The sequence below is a fragment of the Grampus griseus genome (assembly GCF_964374135.1).
Source record: "Grampus griseus genome assembly, chromosome: 8".
NCBI classification, from domain to species: domain Eukaryota; kingdom Metazoa; phylum Chordata; class Mammalia; order Artiodactyla; family Delphinidae; genus Grampus; species Grampus griseus.
In genome coordinates this window covers 64,405,231-64,429,540 of record NC_139002.1, presented here as the reverse complement: position 1 = coordinate 64,429,540, position 24,310 = coordinate 64,405,231, and the positions used below count along the sequence as shown (strand labels likewise).

The window sequence follows — 24,310 nt, the reverse complement described above, 5'->3', positions numbered from 1 at the left end:
ATGTTTTACTCAGGACTCCTCACCGAGGGCGGCCGCAAGGAGACGGACAGGCGGGAGGGGTCGTCGCTGCGGCAGCAGCGCCGGATGAAGCAGGCCGTGCAGTTCATCCACAAGGACTCGGCCGACCTGCTGCCCTTGGACGGCCTCAAGAAGCTGGGCTCGTCCAAGGACACGGTGAGCCCCCGCGGCCGCGCCCGCCTCGGGGTCCCCGCGCGCGGCGGCCAGTCACCATCGCGCTGTGAGGTCTCCCGGGGCCCGCCCTTTGCAGCTTTCACTGAGTCAGCGGCCGGGCCCCCGCCGGCCGCCGGCCGCTGTCGGCTGTCTCGCTATTGCTCTGTTTCGGATTCCTCTCCATCCAGCATTCCCCTGCTTTAGTTTCTCTCGGGATTCCGTCGTAGCTTTTCCAGCTCGCCCTCCCTTCAGCGCAGCTTCCTCCCTTCGTGTCTCTCCTCTGGAGCAGAAGAGACCCAGCCCTGCCTTCTTGCCCTCAGGTCCCCTTTCCCTCCCATTTTTCGCAGTACCGAGTTTGATTGCTTGGGGCTTGAGCCTCGCAGCCAGGGTAGCTCCCGCTGCCTCCCAGGCTGCTTGGCCGGGCCCGTGACCCAGACAGAGGTGACTCCTAAGTGGTGTGAGAAGGAGAGAACGAAGTGGGAAGGGGGCTTTCTGGGCAGTCACCACATCCAGATACACTTGACTTTTGTTGAATCCATTTCCCCTCTATGCAAAATCTACTTCTCCGTTTGATTTTGGTCTCACCTACCTTTGACCTTCCAACAGGAGGGCGGGGGGCGGGGAGAGAAACAGTGTGGACCTTGAAGGTTTCCTGAGCCCCAAACCTCTCTTCATCATCTTCCTCTCCTGCTACTCCACCCCCAAAGAGTGGATAGAGGGAGGAGGCCAGGCTGCCCCAGCTGCTCCACCGGCTGATGTGTGGAGCTGGAGCTGGGGCTGGCGCAGTCTTTTTTTCTAGCAGGGTTGTTCTTGGCATTAAGAAGGAGAAACTCCAGGACTGGAGGTCTGAGTTCAAAGACCGTACTGTTCTCTATCTATAGGAGGGATCCTATGGGGGCCTAAGGGTTACTAGTTTAAAGAACTGTATCTGACTCTTATATTTAAGTCACTGGACCAAATTGATGTTTAGCTTTGTAATTTTATCTGGAATTTTCTTGTAGTTTAACTTGTTTTCTTGAATTTCACAATCACTTTATTCATCTAGGCAATAATTTGTGAAGCATTACTTAAATGTCTTAAATGAAGTAGATGCTCTGTTTAATTTTTCCAGTATTTTTTGAGCTTTTGGAATGTTTAATTTGTCAGGGAAGCGGGGTGTCAGCCTGGGCCACTGAAATTGCCATTTCCCACCACAAGATGGGTATGGAGGGCAGAGCTGCTGAATCTACTTCTTCTTCTTCTTGTTTTAATCAACTCTAATGGCACATAGATCCCAAGATCAGATTTGCCCTCCCCCATTGTGATAGAGAATTATTTTTAGTTATTTATTGTACAGGGGATGTCTACTCAATTATCTTGCTCTGTTTTTTAAAAGGTATTTTACCTGCACAAGCCACAGGATAGTTAATCTGATTCATGCTAACTCAGAGTGGTGAGTGACTGAAATGTATTCCTAGAAAAGCGATAACTGTCTTTCTTCCCTCCTTTCACTTTACTACAGTCTAGATTCATTTAGCAAATCAGGTTCAAGTCTTCTTACCTTCAGACCACAATAATCCTAGTTCCTGTCACAATAATCCTAGTTCCTGGAAGCCTCAGCCAATAAACAGTAATAGGAAAATAAGTACAATGTGGCATTTTTTTCCCCTTCATGCTGGATTTAAGATATGATTGACATTTGGTTGTCCTGGGATGTCAAGGAGTTTCCTAGCCCTGAGGAACTGCCTCTCCATTCTTCTGCCTAGCATTCTTTATACTGCTTCATCCTGTGTAGGAAGAACTCCATCTGCTTTTCTGACTCCAGTCTGTCTTAGTTGAGCCACACAGGAGCTGATAGCATAGAACATAGGCACTAGGCTGGAAGGAAGAAGCTTCCTCAAGAAGCAGGTTATTGCTGTGGATGTGACACACAGCAGTTTATTGTGAGACCCTGAACCACGGTTTACAATTTCTCTCCCCTGCCTCCCCCCACTGCCATGAGTTGATGTCCCTCTCTCACTGTTCTCACACCTGTAATGTGCAAGTGATTGCACAGAAGAGCTAGAACAGGTCACAGATGCCAAGGCAGACTGAGGTAGGGCTAGGAGAGCTCTGAGTACTGGGGTGACGTGGCATGCTTAAGCTTTCTTGGAACTTATGCTGCTGGATCAGGATAATCTTAGAAATAACCTTAGAAGTACTATATCACTTCATATATATGGATATATATATGGATAGATCTGGTAGTATAGACCAGTGCTGACTCAGTGTTCTCTCACCAAAGTGAAATTTTTGAGGATACAAAAATTGACTGTATAAATCTATAGTACAAACTCAATAAAAGAGGGACAAGAAAAGGGAAGGGATGGCATCAGAGGGAGATAGCGGGGAAAGGACAAATTAGTTTTCATTGATTCTGGGGTTTGTGCCAGTGAGAAGATTGTGGGTTGTTTTCCTCATACTAGTGACCTATATTAGAATTATACTGCTGAGTTTTCTGAATCATCTACCTTTTACCATGCTGTTTCTATAACATTCACTATTTGAATCCAGCCTGCCAACTTTTTTTGGATTGGCAAAGAGCATCCATGGGCAGTGAAATGTGTTCTTGTTCTCTTGACCCTAGGGAGGTGCCTTTGCCCTTTTCCTGTTTGTGAGTAGTTGGCTGCTACAAAGTCTACTGTGGAAATTAATTTTATTTCTTATGTCTGGCTGTCTTATTTTGTTTGTCCTTTTATCTTGTGCTCTTTTTTGTGTATTAGATTAAGAATCAAAATCAGAGATATGAGTAATATTTTATTTCATTTATTATTATTTTTTAAGTTGATGAGGGTAGAGAAAAAAATCACTCTTGGAGTTTTGCGTATTCTAATTTCTTTTGTTTTAGCTACCAGGTTCATAAATGTTCTTCTCATTGAGGTAAGGACTTTTTAATTTTTAAAAACAGTCATATCATGGGATATTATGCTGTCTTTCCTATATGATAATATTACTGACCATCAGGCTATATCCTTACTTATTCAGCAATAGAAAGACAGTTTTGCTTTCCTATTTATGATTGATTCTGCTTCTAGCCAAATGCTTTAGCAAAACTCACTAGAATTAGGAGAAGGCTGGGGGAAGGATGGTGTAACACAGCAAAGCCAACTGACCATGAAATGACTAGCCCTGTACTCCTAGTATCTGATCTACCTGATCAGAATTTCTGTCAATGAGGGCAGCCCTGGGTGGTATCCTGTAGATAAGTTATTCATAATGCCACAAGACATCCATAATGCTATAGATTTTGGACCAGAGAACTTGGGAGTCTTAGAAGAGGAGCATGAAATACCAGTATAACATCAGGATCTAGTGCAAACTGAAGATTTCCAGAGCCATGATCGAATCCTAATTACAGCAAACATTCTTTGAACACTTGCTATGTTCAGGACACAATGCTAGGTGCTAGGATCACAAAGAAGAAGACAGCAAAGTTTACCTGTACAATGAGTTTATAGATTAGGGGGAAGGATAGGACTGATTAATTAATTTATTCCCCAAATATTTATTGAACACTTATTACATGTCAGGCATGATCTAGGTATTGAAGATATAGTAGTGAACCAAAACGGAGTTCCTGCCCTCATAAAACTTACGTTCTTGTGGTGGGGGGGGAGAAGGCAGAAAATAAATCAAGTAAATATATAATATATCAGGGTGTAATCAGTGCTATGGAGAAAATAAACCAGGATAAGGGAATAGGGAGTGTAATGGCCAGGGTAGGATGGAGTAGAGCCCTGTTATTTTATCTAGGGTGGTCAGGGAAGGCCTGTCTGATAACATTACATTATACGAGATATTGAAGGAAATGAGAGAGCAAAATATCTTGGAGAAGAATGTTCTAGGCAGAAGGAACAGCAAGTGCAAAGGCCTGAATTGTCAGTGTGCTTGATGTGATTAAAAAACTGTAAGAAGGCCATTGTGGCCAGAGCAAAGTAAGCAACAGGAGGGCGATAGGAGATAACATGAGAGAGATAGTGGGAGGCCAAACTACTTAGGGCCTTATAGATCATTGTACAGATATTTGACTTTTAATCTGATATGGGAAACTGGTGGAAAATTTTATGCAGAGGGGTGACACGACATGACTTATTTCACAAAGTAGACTACTGTGTGGATTTCACTATAGAGGGCAAAAGTAGAAGCAGGGAGACTGGTTAGGAGCTGTTAGATAGTAACCCAGGTGAAAGATGATGGTGGCTCAGAGCAGTGTGCTAGCAGTTAAGGGGACAAGAAAAGATCAGACTCTCAGGTTATTTTGAAGACAGAGCTGACAAGTTTAGTTGAGAGATTGGATTAAAGATCTGAAAGAAAGAGTAGTCAAGAATGACCTCAAGGTTTTTGATCTAGCAATTGGAAGAATAAAGTTTCTCATTTACTGAGATGGCTAAGAATACAAGAGGAGTGGGTTAGGGATAGGGAATAAGAATCAGGGGGCCTCCCTGGTGGCACAGTGGTTGAGAGTCTGCCTGCCGATGCAGGGGACATGGGTTCGTGCCCCGGTCCGGGAAGATCCCCCATGCCGCGGAGCGGCTGGGCCTGTGAGCCATGGCCACGGAGCCTGCGCGTCCGGAGCCTGTGCTTCGCAACAGGAGAGGCCACAACAGTGAGAGGCCCACGTACCGCAAAAAAAAAAAAAAAAAAAAATCAGGAATTTGATTCTTGAAGAAGTTAAGTTTGGGATGTCTATTAGCTATTCAATTGTAGATGTTGAATAGATAGTTCCATGAAAATGTAAATAATACCACCAGGAAGCCTATGGTAGTTGTCAAGATATTATAGTCAATAAGCGCTAGAGGAGTTCAGTGGAAGCAGTGATTACTCTGGTCTGGTGTGACAATAGTGATGGTGACCAACATCTGACTAGAGTTTCATCATTCCCTGGTGAGTCAACTGACTATGAGATTATGTGGAGAGGGGGCTGCTTCGAGTGTGCCCTATAGAACCTCAGAGTAAGAAGAACTTTACAGGTTATCTGGTTGAAGTCCCTGCAGTTGTGTGAGTCCTTTGTAACAAAAATGCAGTCTGCCATGGGCGGTTGAGAAGCCACCATCTCACACCAGCAGGTAACAATCAGGAATAAGGCTGTTCTCTTTGAAATAACATGTCTATTGGGTCATAAGGTAAAGGCAGAGAGAACACAGAAGTCCTGGGGCAGTGTGACAAGACTGCCTTAGGTAGATTCCATGTGCTTTTGAGCAGCAGTAAACCTAAGGACAATCTGTCTATGATCCTATGGTGATGAAAGGGTCACGTGTTGTATATTCAGCTAGTAAATAAAGAAGAGAAGGCACAGATATTAGTGCCCTTTTAGACTTCCAAGACCAGACAGAGACATGTATATTGGGCTTGAAGTGAGAGTCAGTCAGGAGCCCATGTCTGTCTACAAACTGTACATGAGGACAAAAGTGGAGTAAGATGATTTCATGCCCTTTTAAGAAAAAAAAAGTGAATGGTAATCAGCTTCAATTTTAAGCCGAGCATGAGAATTTAAAATACATATGTACACATACATATAATTATTAAAATTTAAGTGCTTACTTTATACCTGACATGGTATTAAATGCTTCGTACAAACCATCTCATTTCATCCTCACAAAAGCTCTGCAAGGTGGTTACTAACTTGAACTGAGCTCTGTCTGACCCCAAAGCATATATAGTTTAAACAATACTCTAAGTCAAGGGTTGGCAAACTTTTTCTGTAACGGATCAGATAGTTAATTGTTTTTGGCTTTGCAGGCCAGTCTCTGTCTCAACTACTCAATTGTGCTGTTGTAATGCAAAACAGCCATAGGCAATACAAATGGGGCTGATTGTGTTCTTATGAAACTTTATTTACAGAAATGGGCAGCAGGCTGGGTTTGGACTGTGGGCCATATTTGCTGACCCCTATTTCTAAGTGGTTCTAGTTGTAGTTCTATTGGAAGCTAGAAACCTTGGGTTTCTCCTCTGAGAGTAAATGCTACAAAGAAAGCAGACTTCTATAATTTCTCCTATTTTCCAGTCTGACCCATTCTGTGGACCACAGAAATCCATTAGTTTGATTCTGTCTGGATTCAGTACAGCGTAGGTAAAGGGATTGAAAAGGTGGCCTTAGAAGTTCTTGCTCAAATCATGATTCTGTGGTATCCTGCAGTATAGCCTGTTTCCTCTCACCTCACTTTTCTTCCCACTTTATAGCCTGGTTAGAAGAGATATTTAATCAGACTGGCTCCTAGATTGAGGAACCTCAGCTCTGTCTACCTGGAATACAGCATTGCCCACTGTGCCCATTTCTTTCAGAAGCTCCCGATGGTGATAAAGGCAGCACATTTGAGTTTGCCTGCTTAGGATTTAGATGCCTAAATGCTGGTTAGGGTTTAGCAGCCACACTGCAGGAAGAGTAGAGAACCTGTGACTGCTTAGTGTTGCCTTGTTGAGCTAAAGCATAAAGCAGGATCCATGTCAGGAAGATGACATAGCTATGTCCAAAAGGCCACCAGAGTACCTGCAGCACCTATCTAACTAATACTGTGTATCTTGAAGTACACCTGGAAAGTAGAAGATAGCCCTTGGAAAGGCAATATTTCAATAAACAAAAACAAACCACTTAAGCATATTTACAAAGCAACAGTCAAGGAATGGGAATGCAAGTAGTACAAACTATGTAATGTATGAGTACTGAAGGGATTCTGAAGGAAAGAACTGGATGATATTAATCAAGAAAGGCTTTTTGAAGAAGTAAAGGGCAGAGATTTATTCATTTGGTATTATGCTAAGAGCTGGGATATAGCTGTGATCAAGACAATGAAGGTCCTTGCCCTTGTGAAATTAACACTCTAGTGGGGGAGTGAAATAATAAACAACTAGAAAAGCAAAATAATTCTGGACTTATAATTACTCTGAAAGGAATAGTGGGATATGTTAGTAACTAAAGAAGTGGAGTGCCTACTTTAAATAGTATGGTCAGAGAAGATGTTTTTGAGGAAGTGATGTTTGAGCTGAGAATTGAAAGATGAGATCAAGCTACCTATTTGAAATATTAGAGGAAAACATTTCAGGCAGAGGGAATGGCAGGTGCAAGGGCATTAGAATGGGAAAGAGTTTTTGAGCAAGGAGGTGTGGATGAATAAAGGGTAGAGTGGTGTGTATATGGTATGTATGTGGAGGTTGGAAAGATAGACAGGGACCAGATGGCACAGAGCCCTAGACCGTGGTAGGAAGTTTGAATTTTGTCTGAAGAACAATGAGAAGCCATTGAAGGGCTTTTTTTTTTTTTTTTTTTTTTTTTTTTTTTGTGGTACGTGGGCCTCTCACTGTTGTGGCCTTTCCCGTTGCAGAGCACAGGCGGACTGCATCGGCAGGCGGACTCTGAACCACAGTGCCACCAGGGAAGCCCCACTGAAGGGCTTTTGAGTAAGGGAATGTATTATCTCACTTACATTTTTAAAAGCTTACTCTGGCTGCTGTGTAGAGAATGATTTGGAGAAGGGTGAAGGAAGAGGTGGAAGACAAGTTAGGAGGCTGTTGTAGCACAGATAAGAGATGATGGTGGCTTGTATTAGATTGGAAGTAGTAAAGATGAGGAGAAGTAGATCGATACCAGAAAAGTTTTGGAGGAAGTAGCAACAGTACAGATCTTCCTCGACCTATGACGGAGTTATATCCTGATAAACACATTGTAAGGTGAAAATATTGTTAAGTTGAAAATGCATTTAATATACCTAACCTACTGAACATCGTATTTCAGCCTAGCCTACCTTAAAAGTGCTCAGAACACTTAACATTACCCTGCAGTTGAGCAAAATCATCTGACACAAAGCCTATTTTATAATAAAGTGTTGAATATCTCATCTAATTTATTGAATACCATATAGAAAGTGAAAAAACAGAATGGTTGTATGAGTACAGAATAGTTGTAAGTGTATCAGTCGTTTGCCCTCATGATCATGAGGCTAACTGGGAGCTGCAGCTTGCTGCCTCTGCCAGCATCATGAGAGAGTGTTGTGCTGCGTATCACCAGCCTGGGAAAGGATCAGAATTCGAAGTACAGTTTTTACTGAATGTGTATTACTTTAGCACCGTCACAAAGTCGAAAAATCATAAGTTGAACCATTGTACATTGGGGACTATCTATACTTGGGATGGAAGTTTAGGAAAAGAAAAGAATCAAGAATGGATGGGCGTGTAGTGATGCCATTTTACCAGATTGGTGTAAAGGGAATAATCCAGAATGTTAAAATAGAACAGGACTTTGGAGCTCAAACCTCTTTTATTACTGATGAAGAAGGTGAGACTGAGAGAAAAGTAATGCTTAGAGAGATTAGTGATTTGCCCAAGGTAGTATGTGATAAGTGGTCCTTTTGCTAAAGTAGAACGCCTTCATGGAGGATTAAAGATAAGACTGGGGGGGCTTCCCTGGTGGCGCAGTGGTTGAGAGTCCGCCTGCCGATGCAGGGGACGCGGGTTCGTGCCCCGGTCCGGGAGGATCCCACATGCCGCGGAGCGGCTGGGCCCGTGAGCCATGGCCGCTGAGCCTGCGCGTCCGGAGCCTGTGCTCCGCAACGGGAGAGGCCCGCGTACCGCAAAAAAAAAAAAAGAAAAAAAGAAAAAAAAAAAAAAAAGATAAGACTGGGAAGGAGGATGAATTAGTGGAAGATCTTAAATGCTAAATTGAGTATTTTGTGTTTGATACAGCTGGCAAGGGAGCCACTGTAGGGGAAGGAGACCATGAACATAATGTTTTAGGAGATTATTTGAACTTAGCAATAACAGCAGAAATGGAGAGGAAACTACAAGGTGTTAAAGAGGCAGAATTTCACTCACCAAGACGGAGAATACTGGAGAAAGTACAAGTTTTGTGGGAAAGATCAGTGGGACAAGTTAAGTTTGAAAGTGCCTGTGGGGTGTCTAAGTGGAGAAGTTCAAAGAGGCAGTTGGTTCTATGGGTCTGAAACTCAGAAGTGAGGGCTGGGCATGAGATGGAGTCATCATCATAAGGGTACTAATTTATACAATGAAAGCAGATAAGATTGCCCTAAAAGGTTTTGTAGAGTGAGAAAGGGACCTAAGATAGAGCAACAAGGAACACTAACATTTAGGAAATGAGCAGAGGCAAAGGAGCCAATAAATGAGACAGATGCAGAATAGACAGAAAAGTGGTTTTAGAAGCCAGTGGAGGAGAGTTTCAAAAAAATGGAATGTTGAGTTTATTGAAACATTGTTTCTAATGGCAAACATGTAGAAATAATCTACATGTCCATTAGTAGTTAAATAAACTGAGGTATGTTTGTACCACAGACTCATAGGTCTATAGATGATGTGCTATTTTAAAATGCAGAAAGCGGGGCTTCCCCGGTGGCGCAGTGGTTGAGAGGCCGCCTGCCGTTGCAGGGGACACGGGTTCGTGCCCCGGTACGGGAAGATCCCACATGCCGCGGAGTGGCTGGGCCCGTGAGCCATGGCCGCTGAGCCTGCGCGTCCGGAGCCTGCGCTCCGCAATGGGAGAGGCCACAACAGTGAGAGGCCCGCGTACCGCAAAAAAAAAAAAAAATGCAGAAAGTAGGGCAGATGTAAAAAAAATAGGTGCTAAGGTGGTTGGTTATAGGGTAACCTGACATTACATCTGCCTAAGTTACATTGTTGGTGTGTGCGTGTATGTGTGTGTGCACACATGTACACACACTTCAGTTTTTGCATGATTTGGCAAACACTGTTAATTGGCTAAATCATCACCCATTTTCAGCCCTTTTCTATCTACCTGACTCCTCTACGCAGAAGCTAAATACACCCAGACCCCCTTGCAGTTAGAAGTGGCTGTGGGAATTCTGACCAAGAAGATATAGGCAGAAGACTGCTGAGGGAACTTCTGGGAAAGCTTTTGCTTTCCTGATAAAAAGGATAGATGGCACAGAGTTCCTTCCTCCTTCCTTAGATGTGGATGTAATGCCTGGAGCTGGGGCACCCATCATATGACCATGAGGGAATATCCAAGAGAATTACGGAAACAGTAGCCCTGAAATTGTTAAGCTGCTGAATTAATGCCAGCAGCTGCCTACCTCCAGTCTTCTTGTTATGTGAGAAAAAAATACACCTCCATTTAAGCCATCATAAGTTGGCTTTTCTTGTGGCTGTATGCTTTCTTAATGTATAGGGTATATTTTTAAAATTTACTTTTTATCAAAAAGCACATGTATATAATTTAAAACTTAAAAAAAATTTAAACTGTTCCTTAATTCTCTTATACCTTCCCATCATGTCCCCTCTCCTACTATATTAATATTGTAATATATTAGTAACAATTAAATAGCTATCTTGGGTCAAATCAGCATTTACTGCTTACATTATTATGACTATATTCATATTATTCACAGCTGAGTCAAATACTATACCATAATTATGTTTCTTTCTCATACAAATATTTATTTTTATCAAAATTAATAATTGCCTAGTTTTTTCCCTTTGTTTAATTTTCTATCTAAAATTTAAATCTCCTCCAAGTACCTTAAAACTGCAGATGATCTAGCAGGTGTTTTTTTTTTTTTTCTTGGAGACATCCTTCCTGGAGTGCTCTATCCTCGCATTTCATTTTGGACTGGTTGCTCTCACGGCCCACTACACAACCAATATCCTGGACTTTTTCTTCAACACCGTTTTCAGAATTTCTCTTGTTTCTCTTCTCTATTGTATACTCTATTTCTTGGATCCTATGCTTTTTTCTTTGTTTGTTGGTTTCCCTCGCTTTGGTGGAGTATATCCTTCAGAAGCTGCTTAAGGATTCTTGGGAAATAACTTTCCTGAGTCTTAATTGATAGCTTGGCTAGGTTTAGAAATTATGTGCTGTCAGATTTGTTAAAAGTATTATTCCATTGTCTTTTAGCTTCCATTATTACCACTGAATAGTCCTATGTAATTCTGGTTCCTAATCCTTTGTATTTGAAATCATCTTTTTCTCTTTGGAAACTTTTGGAATCTTTGTCATCCATGATATTCCAAAGATTCTTAATGATGTGAAATCTTGGTTTGGGTCTTGTATCTTTCATTATGCAAGGCTCCATGTGAGCCCTTCAACTCATATTCTTCAGTTCTGGTATAGTATGGCACTCCACTCTCATTCTTAGCTGTTGAAGGAATCTGTCCTAAGCCTAGCCAAACTGTCAACCAGCCAGAGTCTTTTGATTTACTCTTACAAAAAGAATAAAGTTTTGGCATTCTTCCCAGTTGTCTGGATCAACTGGGAAGGAGTCTTATGCATAGGAGTCTTATGCAGGCTTTATACTAATCTCTTTCCAACCCTAATCATACCCTCCAATTGTAGAGGTTCTAATACCTCTAATTCCTCAGCTTTTCCAGGGTTTTAGTTTAAGTAGGAAAACTGCTTTTACAGCTAGACCCCCAAGTATAAACTAGTTCAAATATAATAGTTTATTTTTTCTTAGGTAAGAGTTCTAGTGGGAAGGTCAACAAGACAGCCCTCTTCCATGTAGTCATTTAGTGACCCAGGCTGACAGTGAGTGGCTCTTCTGTCTTCAACACGTTACCTCCAGGTAGGTTACCCTAAGGGTCATCTCCATTCCAGCCCGTCAGAAGAGGAAAAGAATATGGAGGAGTGTACACAGGAGAGGTTTACAGGCCAGGCCTAGAAGTGGTATGTGTCACTTCTACTCACATTCTGTTTGCCAAACTCAGTCATATGGCCTTGCCTAACTACAAGGAAGGCTGGGAAACATAATCTAGGTATCTTTCCAGAAAGAAGAGGAGATCATGGATTTTAATTAGTAACTGGCAGTCTCTGCCACTCCAGTGTTCCATGAAGTAAAATGGTGTGAAGCACTTAGCTTTCTCTAGTCTAGGTCAGTTACCAGTTTTTCGTCTGCTATTTAGATTCCAAAATTTTGTCAAAATCTCTTCTTTTGTTATTGTTGTTGCTTACTTTACTATTCTCTTTGTTCTTATAGTTTTAGGCCTTTCTTGTTCCTTGACTATGATTTTAGTGAAATTTTCGTTGGGAGCAAAGGTAAATGTGCAGTTACATTGTCATTTAAAACATGAGGGCAGGGACTTCCCTGGTGGTCCAGTGGTTAAGACTCCACACTTCCAGTGCAGAGGGTGCAGGTTTGATCCTTGGTCAGGGAACTAAGAGCCCATATGCCATGTGGTGCGGCCAAAAAAAAAATTTTTAAACAAACAAACAAACATAAGGGCATAATTAAATAGCTACAGAAGAGCATCTCTGAGGTTCATATGAGTTAATTGGCTGTGAATTTTCAACTCCTGAACTATACTATGAAGACTTGTAGTTATAAAAGTGAATGAAAAGAATTATATGTACTGACATAGAAAAATGCCTTTCATATATTAAACAAAAATTAAAAATTTAGAAGAGTGTTATAGTATGATCCTGTTTTTATTTATGTTTGTAGATGTATTAAAATTTTTGGAAGGATGTACTTCTAAATTTAATGGTTGTTCTTTGTAGGGAGTAGAACTGAGAAGGTTTGAAGGGTTGCAGAGGCTTTCCCTTTTTTTTTTTTTTGCGGTACGCGGGCCTCTCACTGTTGTGGCCTCTCCCGTTGCGGAGCACAGGCTCCGGATGTGCAGGCTCAGCGGCCATGGCTCACGGGCCCAGCTGCTCCGCGGTGTGTGGGATCTTCCCGTACCGGGGCACGAACCCGTGTCCCCTGCATCGGCAGGTGGACTCTCAACCACTGCGCCACCAGGGAAGCCCGAGGCTTTCCCTTTTTAATTGTATATACTTCAGTGACATTTGAATATTTTATATTGAAGATGTATTACGTTTGAACCTTTTTTGGGTTACTAAATAAAGGAATAGTCAGCAGGGCCAAACACCCTAGAGAAGTCAAGTAAAATGAAAGCTGAAATATGTCTGTCGGATTTGGAAATTAGGAGATCGTTATTGGTGTTGTGGGATCAGAAGTGATTTCAGTGAAGAAAATATAGGATATCAGGAAATTGACTAGTGATTTCGACCTTTTTTTAAGACCGTTTAAGGCAGGGTTGTGGTTAGGACGTGGCACTGAGGAGGCAGGGTCTGAGGGTTTGTGGAGGTGTTTTCTTCCCAGTGTGTGAGAACTTTGAGTATGTGTATAGCCTGTGGAGAAAGGGTAGAGTAGGAAAATTCAAAGAGAGATGACTTCAAGGAAAACGATTTCAGAACCTTCCTCGTTTGCCTGATCTGTCCAGTGATGATTAGACTCCTCTCAAGATTCAGAATAACCAGGTAAAGTGGTGTTGGGCAAGACCACTGTAGAAGGAAAGCCTCGAACTTTAGGTTATGAGGGCTTTGTTTAGATGGACTTTGAAGTCCCTTCCAGTCTTCAGTTCTACAAATCCAGCTTATCTGAGTTGGTCATGCTAAGCATGGACCTGACAGAAACAAACACCTGCTTTAGTATGAATCTAGACTTATTAGTGAGAGAGATAAGAATGAAGAATTTCTGTTTCTTTTGAGGAGCAAAGCATTCTCCCAGGGTCCAATCAGGAAATCAGAGTTAGCACTTCCTCCAGCTCCTTGTCAAATTAAGAAGCTCTCATTTTCTTTTAAATGCCCCTCTCTCTCCTTTTCCCAAGAATACTAATTTAAAATCTGCCTTGCCAAGAGTCAGTGTATTTTGGGAATCCATTTCTTCGCCTCACCAGGGTTACAGCGAGTCATGGCTCTGACTCCATTCTTCCTCAGAAATCTGTAATATGGTGGAAATGAAGACCTCCTGCACTTCTACCCACTTCCTGGGGAAGGTTCTAGGCTCTGGGCTCTAGGAGTAACTCTCTTCCCCCCCTAGAATTGGAATGCCATCTAGTATGTGTCACATAGAAACTTGGGGTTAGACTCCATCCTTTGAGGGATTTTCAATATTATTGTAAACTAGGAATAATATGCTTTTGTATAGAAATTTCTCAGGTCAAATGACTTTAAGAGGTGGCTTACACCTTCTGGAGGCCACTTTGAGTAGAAACAGTAGAGCATAGATATATCTGCCCTAGTAACTCTCCTAAGCTCTATTAAAGAGCAGACTTGATTTCATATTCCTCATTCTTCTTCCTAACCTTAGGTATCCTGGCACAGATATAAGGTCTAATTAAGTCCCCTGCTTCTTGGTCAGTTTCTGTCCCTTTTACACTCCACTTTTGGCCCATTGAAGAGAGCGGGAATGGATGACAAGCACATGGCAGGAGGAGCCTTATGCTCCTTGAGGTCCAGAGAATAACAGTAAGGATGATTCCTCTGGGTTCTGCCAGGTTCTAAAGTGTGTCTTCTAAGAGGATTATTCAGCAGGTATGAATCCCTGTCTTCCTACCTCATCCACCCATGGATAACTCAGCCCACAGGAGAGCCACGTCATCAAGGCACATGTATTTGGGTCCAAAGGATAACACTGTGAGGGAGTGAGACTTGAAACAGAAGTACACAGAACTCCTGAAAACCAGTGCTAAGAAGATTTCTTTGGCCTGTGAGAATTAGCTGCCCTTTCTATAAGTCCCCTGGAAAGATACATTTATTCCACATAGACTATGGCCACTTGCCTCCTGAAATGCCCTTGTAAGGGAAGGGAAAGCAGCAAGCCCAGGTAGTACAAATCACAAGGGTCCCTTAGTTCTCTTTAGCCATGGACTATTAGCCCTGTCCACGCTTCCCAGGGTCCCACATTGCTCTTTCATTCACTCAGGGTTGCCTACTGCAAATTGGTTTATAGTTCCTGCTCTGATAATACCCATGAAGTCCCTACTTGAAGGAAGGATAAATAAGAAGCAAAGGTAGAGCTCAGTTATGGGCAGCTCCTTCATTATTTCTGCAGCACCTGGGGGACAATGAGAGAAGGGGGGAAATGACCTGTCATTAAGAAGCCTCTGCTTTCTGTTCCTCAAGCAACCTCATAACATTCTGCAGAGGCGCCTCATGGAAACCAACCTATCAAAGCTCCGAAGCAGTCGTGTCCCTTGGGCCTCCAAGACCAACAAACTCAATCATGCCAAGTCTGAGGGGCTAAAGAAGTCTGAGGTTGATGACATGATTTTGGTTTCTTGCCAGGTAATGTTCTGAGAATAGCTTTTCCAGGTTTTCTGGAGAACAGGATTTGGGCCCATTATCCCAATAATGGGGACCTCTCCTCCAAATTGTATAGAATGTGGGTCTTATCATGGAATTCATAAATGAGTTTTAAGGGGGGCACTCAATGCAACACTGGAAATATATGCAGTAATTTGTATGCATGTGCATCGTTATGGGGAAAAGGACTAAATGTTTCGTCAGATTTGCAAAGGAGTATGTGATACACACACACACAATTAAGAGCCACTTGGTGTATAGAATGAAATACCCAAAGTCCTTTGGGATCCTCTGTAAGCTCTAGCTTCAGCAGGAAAAAGAACCCCTCAAAGGACACTCAGCAATGGATAAAGATGGGACACTACCAACCCATAATTGTGAGGATGCTCCCCAACCCTGCCTTTCATATGACACCTGCTGCTTGCTCTTTGGATCTCCCTTCCCTTTTGCTTCTCTGGCTCCTATTGAACAGTATGTTTCCTCTCTACAGTGTGCTGGAAAGGATGTGAAAGCCTTGGTTGACACAGGCTGTCAATATAATCTCATCTCTTCAGCCTGTGTGGACAGACTGGGGTAAGTAGTCACTTGTGCTGGAAGTCAGATGCTAATACACTCTTTGCTTGAATTTATTTTGAAGTCCAGGCTTTCCATTAACTCCCACCAATTAAGTTTTGAGCAAAGACCTTTGGGCTCCGGAATGAGAAAGTATGAAATCCTTGGCTCATTGCGTGCCATGCCCTGATCCTGATTTGTGCCCTGCCCAGACAACAAGTTAGAAGGATCTGCCCTGGTGGTGTACCCGAGAGAAGTAAAATCAGGGATGTGGTTGGCCTTAGCTTACTTGGGGTCCTTCTGGAGGCCACACTGCCTGTCCCAAGAAGTATCAGTCAGACCGTGGAATAGAGCTGCTATTGCTGTTGGGCCTGAACCATCACAGGGGTGATGAGTACCTTTCCTCTCTGCAAATAACAGGTAAAATCAGCTCTTACTGCTGCCCCTGCTGGGGCCTGGGTGTGAGGCAGACACCTCATATATTGAATATCTTCAGTTCTCTAACAGCTGGAATTGGGTTCTCCCTCTTTTTTAGTCAGAGAAAGCCATTTTGTATCTTTCCTCCTTTTCACTCAATCTGTACTTTTATTTCCTTTCTTCTTCCTTCTCTTTCCTCCAAAGTACCAGATGGGCCCTGAGGTCTAGCCCAGGATTGGGAGGATCAACCCAATATCCTTTTCCACTTCTCTAGCCCTAAGTACAACAGAGCATTCCCCAGCCTAAATCTCTGTATTGAAACAATCACTAGGGTAGATGTAATGGCCCATTTTAAGATACTTTCAAAATATCCCTATTAGGCAGGGCTTGCACAAGTCTTGATTTGTATAATCAGTGACCTCTGCCACATGTTCTGTTCCTTCTCATTTCTACCTTCTCCTCACCCCTCACCACAACTGTGACTCTTTGAAGCTGGCTCTATGGGTTTTGTGCATTGCTGTTTAGGGCGGTGGACGGGGTGGGGTGGGGGTGGAGTCCAAGGACACAAGTGCTCCTATGAGAAGAATCCTGAGCATTTTTATGGGGTGAAGAGATGAGCTGTAGTGCAACATGATGTTTCCAGAAAGACTAATAATGTCCTGGTGCATAATTAGGCAGAAGACTGCCATGATTCCAGAGGAATTAATAACCATCTGTAAAATTGCAATTATTTTTCTTTTGGATGGGCTATAACACCAAAAGAGAGGAAATGGAGTAAAGCAGAAGTTTTGGCACAGAAAGTCCGTAATTAAGTATTTATCCACCAACTCATAATAGCTCGGTGCTAGCTGTTCCAATCAGCTTACATAACTGTGTGAAACCTTGGTGCTGTTCTTTCCTTCCTCCCCTAGACAGACAAGTTAAATTAATTAGGACTTTCTCCACAATATGCCTTGCTGATGCCACTATCAATGCACTTAACAAATAAGTACCTGCCTCCACCATCCTTATGGCCTCAGACTAAATGATGAGGATAGACTAAAATAGACAAAGAGAAAATTAGACACTGAACAAAGCATCTTCTAAAATTAGGATTTACCTGCCCTCTCTGAGATCTGTTACCCACAGATGGATAAAAGGATATGTTAACTAAATTGCCTTGCACATAGGTGGGGATGTTGAGATGCAGAAAAGGATTCTCTGAGTGTGTCAACTCTCATATTCCACCAGTGCAGATAGTGACATAGCTTTTTGAGAATAGGAGCTGAATCTTTAGTTTTTTATATCTCCTGGCATGTTTAGGATAAAGTGCTGAAACAAGAATTGTAGACTAGCATTTTTTTTTGGTAAATTAACCCAGGAAATCTCTGGAAAATTCCAGCTGTGTGTCAGAAGGTAGGCATTGCCAGATTCCACCAGAAACTTCTGCCAAGGGGATTCTGTTATTTCCTCTCTGGTGCAGACTCAAGGAGCATGTCAGATCTCACAAGCATGAAGGAGAGAAGCTTTCTCTACCCCGACATCTGAAAGTAGTGGGCCAGATTGAGCACCTAGTGATCACTCTGGGCTCCCTCCATCTGGACTGCCCAGCAGCCGTGGTTGGTGAGTAGAATGGGGGACTGGACCTATGGACCCCTAAGTTAAACCCTCTCCCTCCTTCCACCAAACGCTCATGGGATTTTATGCCTGTAAATATTGACTTCTTCAAAATCCCAGGTTTCCACTTTTTTGTACTATAAATCTTGTCCCAGTTTTTGCCTTCTGAAGTACCAGATGGGCCTTGAGCTACATTCAAGACATATTGAGAATCACTCAGAGAATAAAAAAATTCAAGGGGTAAGAAAACAAACATTTCTGTGTGCCCCTGAGAGCTTTCTGTGGGCTAGTTGGAGGTAGAGGGCAAGATCCTCTTACTCCTTTGCCATAAATCCCTTCATAATTTCCCACCAACTCCTATACTTTCCCTCATGTACTCTATTCTAGAGAGTACTCTAAGTTCCTGATTTTTGTCCAAAGGCCTTTGTCCTTTAGAGTTAAAAAGACTTCAGTTTGAATCTTGACTCTATCACTTTTTAACTATAATGATTTGGGAAAATTACTTAATATAATAAATGCTCAACAGATGTTTATTGGATGGATGGAAGGAAGGAAGGGAGGTCAGGTTGCATAGAACCTAATGGTGATAAGGCTGACTTCTAAACCAACATGAAAATGGTTAAATCTTAATTTTTTTTATTAGAGGACAATGAGAAAAACTTGTCCCTTGGTCTCCAGACTCTCCGATCCCTGAAGGTAGGATTGATTCTATATTCCCATTGGTACTTCTTCTCTGAGGCAAGGGTCCTCTTACATGGAGACCCCATAGTGGGATCATTGAGGGTAACCAGTGATTCTTCTTTGTTTTCAGTGCATCATAAACTTGGATAAGCACCGGCTGATCATGGGGAAGACAGACAAGCAAGAAATCCCTTTTGAGGAGACAGTTTCCTTGAATGAAGACAAGTGAGTGCCCAAATGGGTGTGGTCAAGTAAAATCCATTGGTCATTAACTGGAGGGGTTCTCACACAGGATATTGGGTTGTATCCTGCTTTTGACCGTCAATCATTCCACAAGTATACCCCTCCTCACCCCCAGAGTTCACAATCCCACAAAACTATAGCCCACATTTCAGAATGAGCAGTGATGATACTGCATAGAGTGGTGGGGAAGATGAGTAGCTTTTAAACTAAAATTGTACTTGCGTTCAGTCTAACTTCTTTGAATTTGGTATCATTTCTTTTATTTCTTTCTCATTTCAGCGCTTCAGAAGCATAACTACAGCCTGCAGCATGTCTGCACGTGTGCACACATACCAGGTTGACAGATTAAGAAAACTGGGTTTGAACCAAATGCAGTAGCAACTTGCTTTGGACCAAGTCCTCCCCTCTAATAGAAGCTCCAGGGGGTCCTTCCCACCCAGACCTCTCTAGACTTTAGTCTGTGCTTAGAGATCTTGTCTGGTTATAGCCGTTGTTTTTTACTCCTTTGATCACTTAATTTATAGACCTTTTTGACACTGCCAGGTCCCACTTGTGGCCTATTTCTCTGCTTCTTCAAGGAAATTGCTTTTATTAGTGAAGTATAGGGGCTGCTAGGTTCTATTTCTCCATAGATACACTTGCTTCTTTTCCTGTAGTTAAAGTGTATAATGAACAGGAATCTGACCTTTACCTCCTTTCAGCTATTTCAAAGAGATACAGGGTACCTATGGCTCAGAATTCGAATTTCTTCTAATTCTTTCATTGATTTCTCAAGTATGAATTAATCTGAAAGAGCCCAGAGAAATCGTCTAGTCCAACCCTTTCATTTAAAGGTCTGGAGAGTCCATTGAATTGTCTAAGCTCATATACTGAGTTGGTGGCAGAGGGGACCTAGAATTCAGAGCTGACAAGCCAAGGCCAAGGCCATGTTCATTCTCATTTGTTGCGTCAAGCCTCGAGAGGAGGATGAAGAGGTGAGGATTTGTAAAAAGGCAGAGTAGGGGAAGGCTATGCTTTGGGGATGGATGCCAGAGGATCTGGGAAGCCCTCCCTCCTGTGTGCTAAGCCCACTAGAAGTCCCCTGACCCAGACTGTCACATTTAGGTGCTTATCTTGGTGCCTAAAAGCCATGGGTATAAAGATGAATGAGGTGGCTTCTCACCTTGAACGTCTTGGAGGGTAGGAGGAGGAAGGACTCACAGACAGAAAAACATTAACCACTCTCTGAGATGGAATGGAAGGCTTCAGTAAATAATCTGGGCATCATTGTCAGGTGTTGATAACCCCAAGATCCAGTCAGTGTTTCTGTCTAGCCTGTTATTTGTCTGCATCAGACTCAAGTAGCTGGGAACAGGAGTGGGGAAAGGAGATGAAAAAACCCAGAGCAGGTCCAAAATAGAAGGATAGAATCAGTTGGTGGGAAAGCCTACCTAGGGAAACATTTCTGGGATGGGGGCGAGGAATGAAACTTCCTGGCAGGGAATTGATGGTTGGGAAGCTCTTCAGTTCTGTCCTGGAATAAGGAAAGAGGCAGGGCAGGAGCCTGCCCAAGAGTTCACAACAATTTTTTCTGACTCCTCAGTATTTCCTGACCCCTCTCAAAAAGGTCATGGGGTTTCTTGAAGCCTTTCTGTTGGGGTGTCAGTTGGGCACATAGATACCTGTAATGGAATCTCCCCTTCAGTTTGGTCAGAGATGTGCTCAGAGAAGTCAGAAAAATAGCCAGCTGTGGGTGTCCCTTTAAGAGATTCCCAAGTCTACCCTTGGTTCATAGCAGCAGTTCCTCGAGTATTTAATGATCCTACTTCAAACTTTGCCAGATCCCACCAACAATCTTGTCTAGCGTTAAGCTACTGTCTTTATCAAACAGTTTTTTGGAACTCTGTTTTCAGCTTTTCAGAAGCTCCCTAAAGACTAGGAACTTGGTGACGTGACCCCCATTTGAACAGCTAGGCAGCCATACTGTAGCCAGTTGTCACTGCGTCACCCCCAGGCCCTTCTTATCAGCCTCTACAGAGAAAGCAAGATGGAAAACTAAGCACAGCCACAGTAGGAGAGGCCACATCTGAAGCTCAGCAGAGGTGATCCCATGTTACCAGCCTTCAGTGCCCCCTCAAACTACCCCCATTTTCTTACATGGGGGCACCTGCACCTTTCCATTGAGGCCTCTCCACTCTGCTCCCTTACCTATCATGGAACCACTTTGGCCTGCTTCTCATCCTAGGACTGAGTTGAAATACTTCACCTTTTCCCTAGTTGAAAGTTCCACTCTGAGCCTTGATTCTTGGCCACAAGTGAGGCATGTTAGAAGTTCCTTGGCCTGGTTTATCCTTATTTAGATTCCCTGTGGACCAAGTGAGGCCAGGAATTCTCAGGTGCTAGAAAGATGCCACTGATTTTGACCCTTGGAGTTCAGGATTATATAGCATCAGGGGGTTGATCAGGTGGCCTTTAGTGATCTTTCTGGCCTCTGAAAATCAGTCAATGACGTCCCAGTTTTGGAATAGAGACAGTTGGGGTGATCTGAGCTTATGGTATCATAATGTCACTCCATGCAGTCAGACCATTTGAATTCACTAACCGAATAATTGTGCTTTAAACCTCAGGCTTGATAGAGGTACCTAAAGTTGTCTAAAGATAATTATAGGAAGTCTTGAGCTTCATTAATTTTCTTTAAATGCTTCCAGGTTGATTACTCTGATAGCCCATATCTCCTTGATATTCATGAGGAAGCACTGGTCCACTTTTCTGAGGCTGGCTAGCTAAGCAGGGAAGGTCATTTCTTCCCAGAATCCTAGAAAATTCTCTCTGGTACCTCTGATTGAGGGTGTGGGAAGAGAGTGTCTACTCAGGTCACCGTTCTGAAGACAGGTGGTAGCAAGAAGTAACCCTGTAGAACTGTATCCCTCTCATTCCTTATTAGATGTCCAAATAAAATACAGGGAGTTTGAAAAATATTGTCTTTGTCGTTTGGTATTTCTGTGCCTGACTTATTTGAGGAAAAAATGTTTTCTGACTTTTCTATTTCCTTGCCCTGCACAGACCCCACCTGTTAAGATTTTCTATTCCTTAGCTCAAAGTGTCTATAGATGGGTTGCTTGGTATGTCAGCTGCCCTTACTCTTGTATAATAGAAATATCTTTCCAGGCTGGGCACATGGAGGAGACGAACTGGATTCCTCCCTCCTTCTGTTGCCAGGCCTCTGCATTGGCACTTTATCTGCTCAGTGTTCGTGACTGTGTTGAGTTTATTTGTGAGATTAATGTAACAATAAAGTGAAATCTTCCCCTCTGTGTGCTTGTCTGACAAAATCTTTGTGTCAGGTCCCCTGGAAGATGGCGGAGCACAGGCATAGCCCAGCTGCATCTGTGTTTCTCTTAAAGGATCTTCTGAACACAAGGCTTTGTGGTCCTCATTTCCTCCATTGCTACTAGCTCTTTTGCTCCCTCTTACTGGCTGTATGTCCTTGGGCAAATTAGTGAACCTCTGTGAGCTTGGCTTTGTAATCTACAAAACAGAAGTGATAATAGTACTTACTTCACAGTATCAAATGAGATAACCTGTGTAAAGTGGTTGGCTTATGGTAGTCCCTCAAAGATTTAACTGTTTGTGAGAACAATCTTTTATGGTGGATCCCCAGTGTGTGAGAGAACATTTACTTCTAGAAATTTTGTTTACGAATTTACTTTTTATAAATATATTTATTTATTTAGAAAGGAAATATTTATTTGGTTCAAACAAGAGGTTTGGGAAGGGGAAGGGTTGAATGAACCTTAATATATAGTTAAAGTTAAGGTCTAAATGATGTTGCAAATAACTGCATTTTACAGATGATAGAAACTTACCTTTTAAGTGTTAATATTTTTAGTATTTAAACAGTGTAGTTATTAGTCAACAAGAAACATTCTATACCTATGACAGTGGTTATCACAATCTAGAATTATGTTTCTACCACTACTCAGATGATATTATCATTCCACCTCAAAAGGTTTTCTGTCTTACTTTTGTCCATTTATTCTAAATATAATAAATGTAAAAAGACTTAACCAATCTGACTCTTAAACAATGAGCAACAGAGCTTCCCTGATGGCGTAGTGGTTGAGAGTCCGCCTGCCGATGCGGGGGATGCGGGTTCGTGCCCCAGTCTGGGAAGATCCCACATGCCGCGGAGCGGCTGGGCCCGTGAGCCATGGCCGCTGAGCCTGTGCGTCTGGAGCCTGTGCCCCGCAACGGGAGAGGCCACAACGGTGAGAGGCCCGCGTACAGAAAAAAAAAGCAAAAACAAACAAGCAATGAGCAACAGAATCAAGATTCATAATCACCTTAATAGAATGAAGCCAACAAAATTGTTTTAACAGAGTTTAAAAAATATATTCTGACTTCCATTTTTAAAAAATCTATTGCACTTGCATAGTGGGGGAGAACTTGGATTAACAGAAATTCCTGTGAAGATGATATTGGTGTTTAGTTGATTGCGCATTCTCTGTGTAGAAGTATCAAGGACTCTGTGTGTAGGAGATGTCATTTGTAAGACAGGGATGTGTATATAATCTGTGGAGCATCCAGAAAAGGGCAATGGTAACCTCATTATGGTCTTCAGAGTTGTCATGTGGAAAGTGTTCTTTCTGGCACCAGAAAGCAAGCATTTCCAATAGGTGGAGGTTGCAGAGAGGCATATCCTGACTCAGTTGGAGGGAAGCATCTACTTTAATCCAGGGACTATATTAATTAATACAAAGAAGGTAGTAGTGTTCACAATTTTGCAGAAGGAAAAGCTAAGGCTCAGAGTAGTATCAAGACACAGTTGCTTAGCACAATTAAATGGACTGTCTCTAAATTCTCTTTCACTGGGAGTGAAAGGTGGGAGATCATTTCCTAGCAGTATTGGAGAGAGATTTCTGCATTGGGTGGAAGGTTAGATAAGGAGACTTCCAAAGTCATTTCTAATGCCAAAATTCTTTGATTCTAGGACATATTTATTAAATGGGATTGTGAATCAAATGTAGTTTATTTTTGACTCATTGCCATCACTACAAACATAGACTCATTAATTTGGACTGAAATTATGAGCTTTTTATGCAGCTTTGAAGAGTTGCAGGCTACTGTTCTCAAGAAATCAGAAAGCAGAGACGTACTAGTCTGTGTGTTATAGCTTGGACTCCTCTGTTAGCCGCTACTTCTTCCTTCCATTATCAGTGCATCCTAAACTATGCTACTATCTTATTTTATGCTTGCTTGTCTGGTCAGTGACCTACTGGCAGCTGTTTCTCACATGGTGTCAAGCATGTGGGCATTGTGACATCTATTTTCTCAGAGACCTTTTTATTCAAGGGTTGTGGTATGTTTCAGAAGACTGGGGCTGCCAGATGCCTGACCAGAATGGAGAAAAAGCTGGGTCTTTACCTGCTTTTAGGTAGTGACTTGTCCCAAGGTTCTAGCAGCCTGATGACTACAAGCCCTGTTCTTTCTTTTCAGCACCTTTATCACACTCTTTCCTGGACCTATGCCCCTAACCAGCAAAGCCCAGCCACCAAAATCAGAGAGGGGAATTCAATCCTGGCATTGTTTTTACTGGAGGCAGAGTAG

The 24,310-nt window shown here is 42.6% G+C and overlaps 1 protein-coding gene across 1 annotated transcript; it reads left to right on the top strand.

Moving 5' to 3' along the window:
• Positions 1-24,310, top strand: NRIP3 (nuclear receptor interacting protein 3; the record flags this gene model as incomplete). Its single annotated transcript, XM_082660934.1, is given in 8 exon segments — positions 1-174; positions 15,056-15,217; positions 15,726-15,808; positions 17,667-17,806; positions 18,444-18,496; positions 18,612-18,706; positions 24,200-24,218; positions 24,221-24,310. Coding segments are annotated over 8 exon segments (816 nt in total).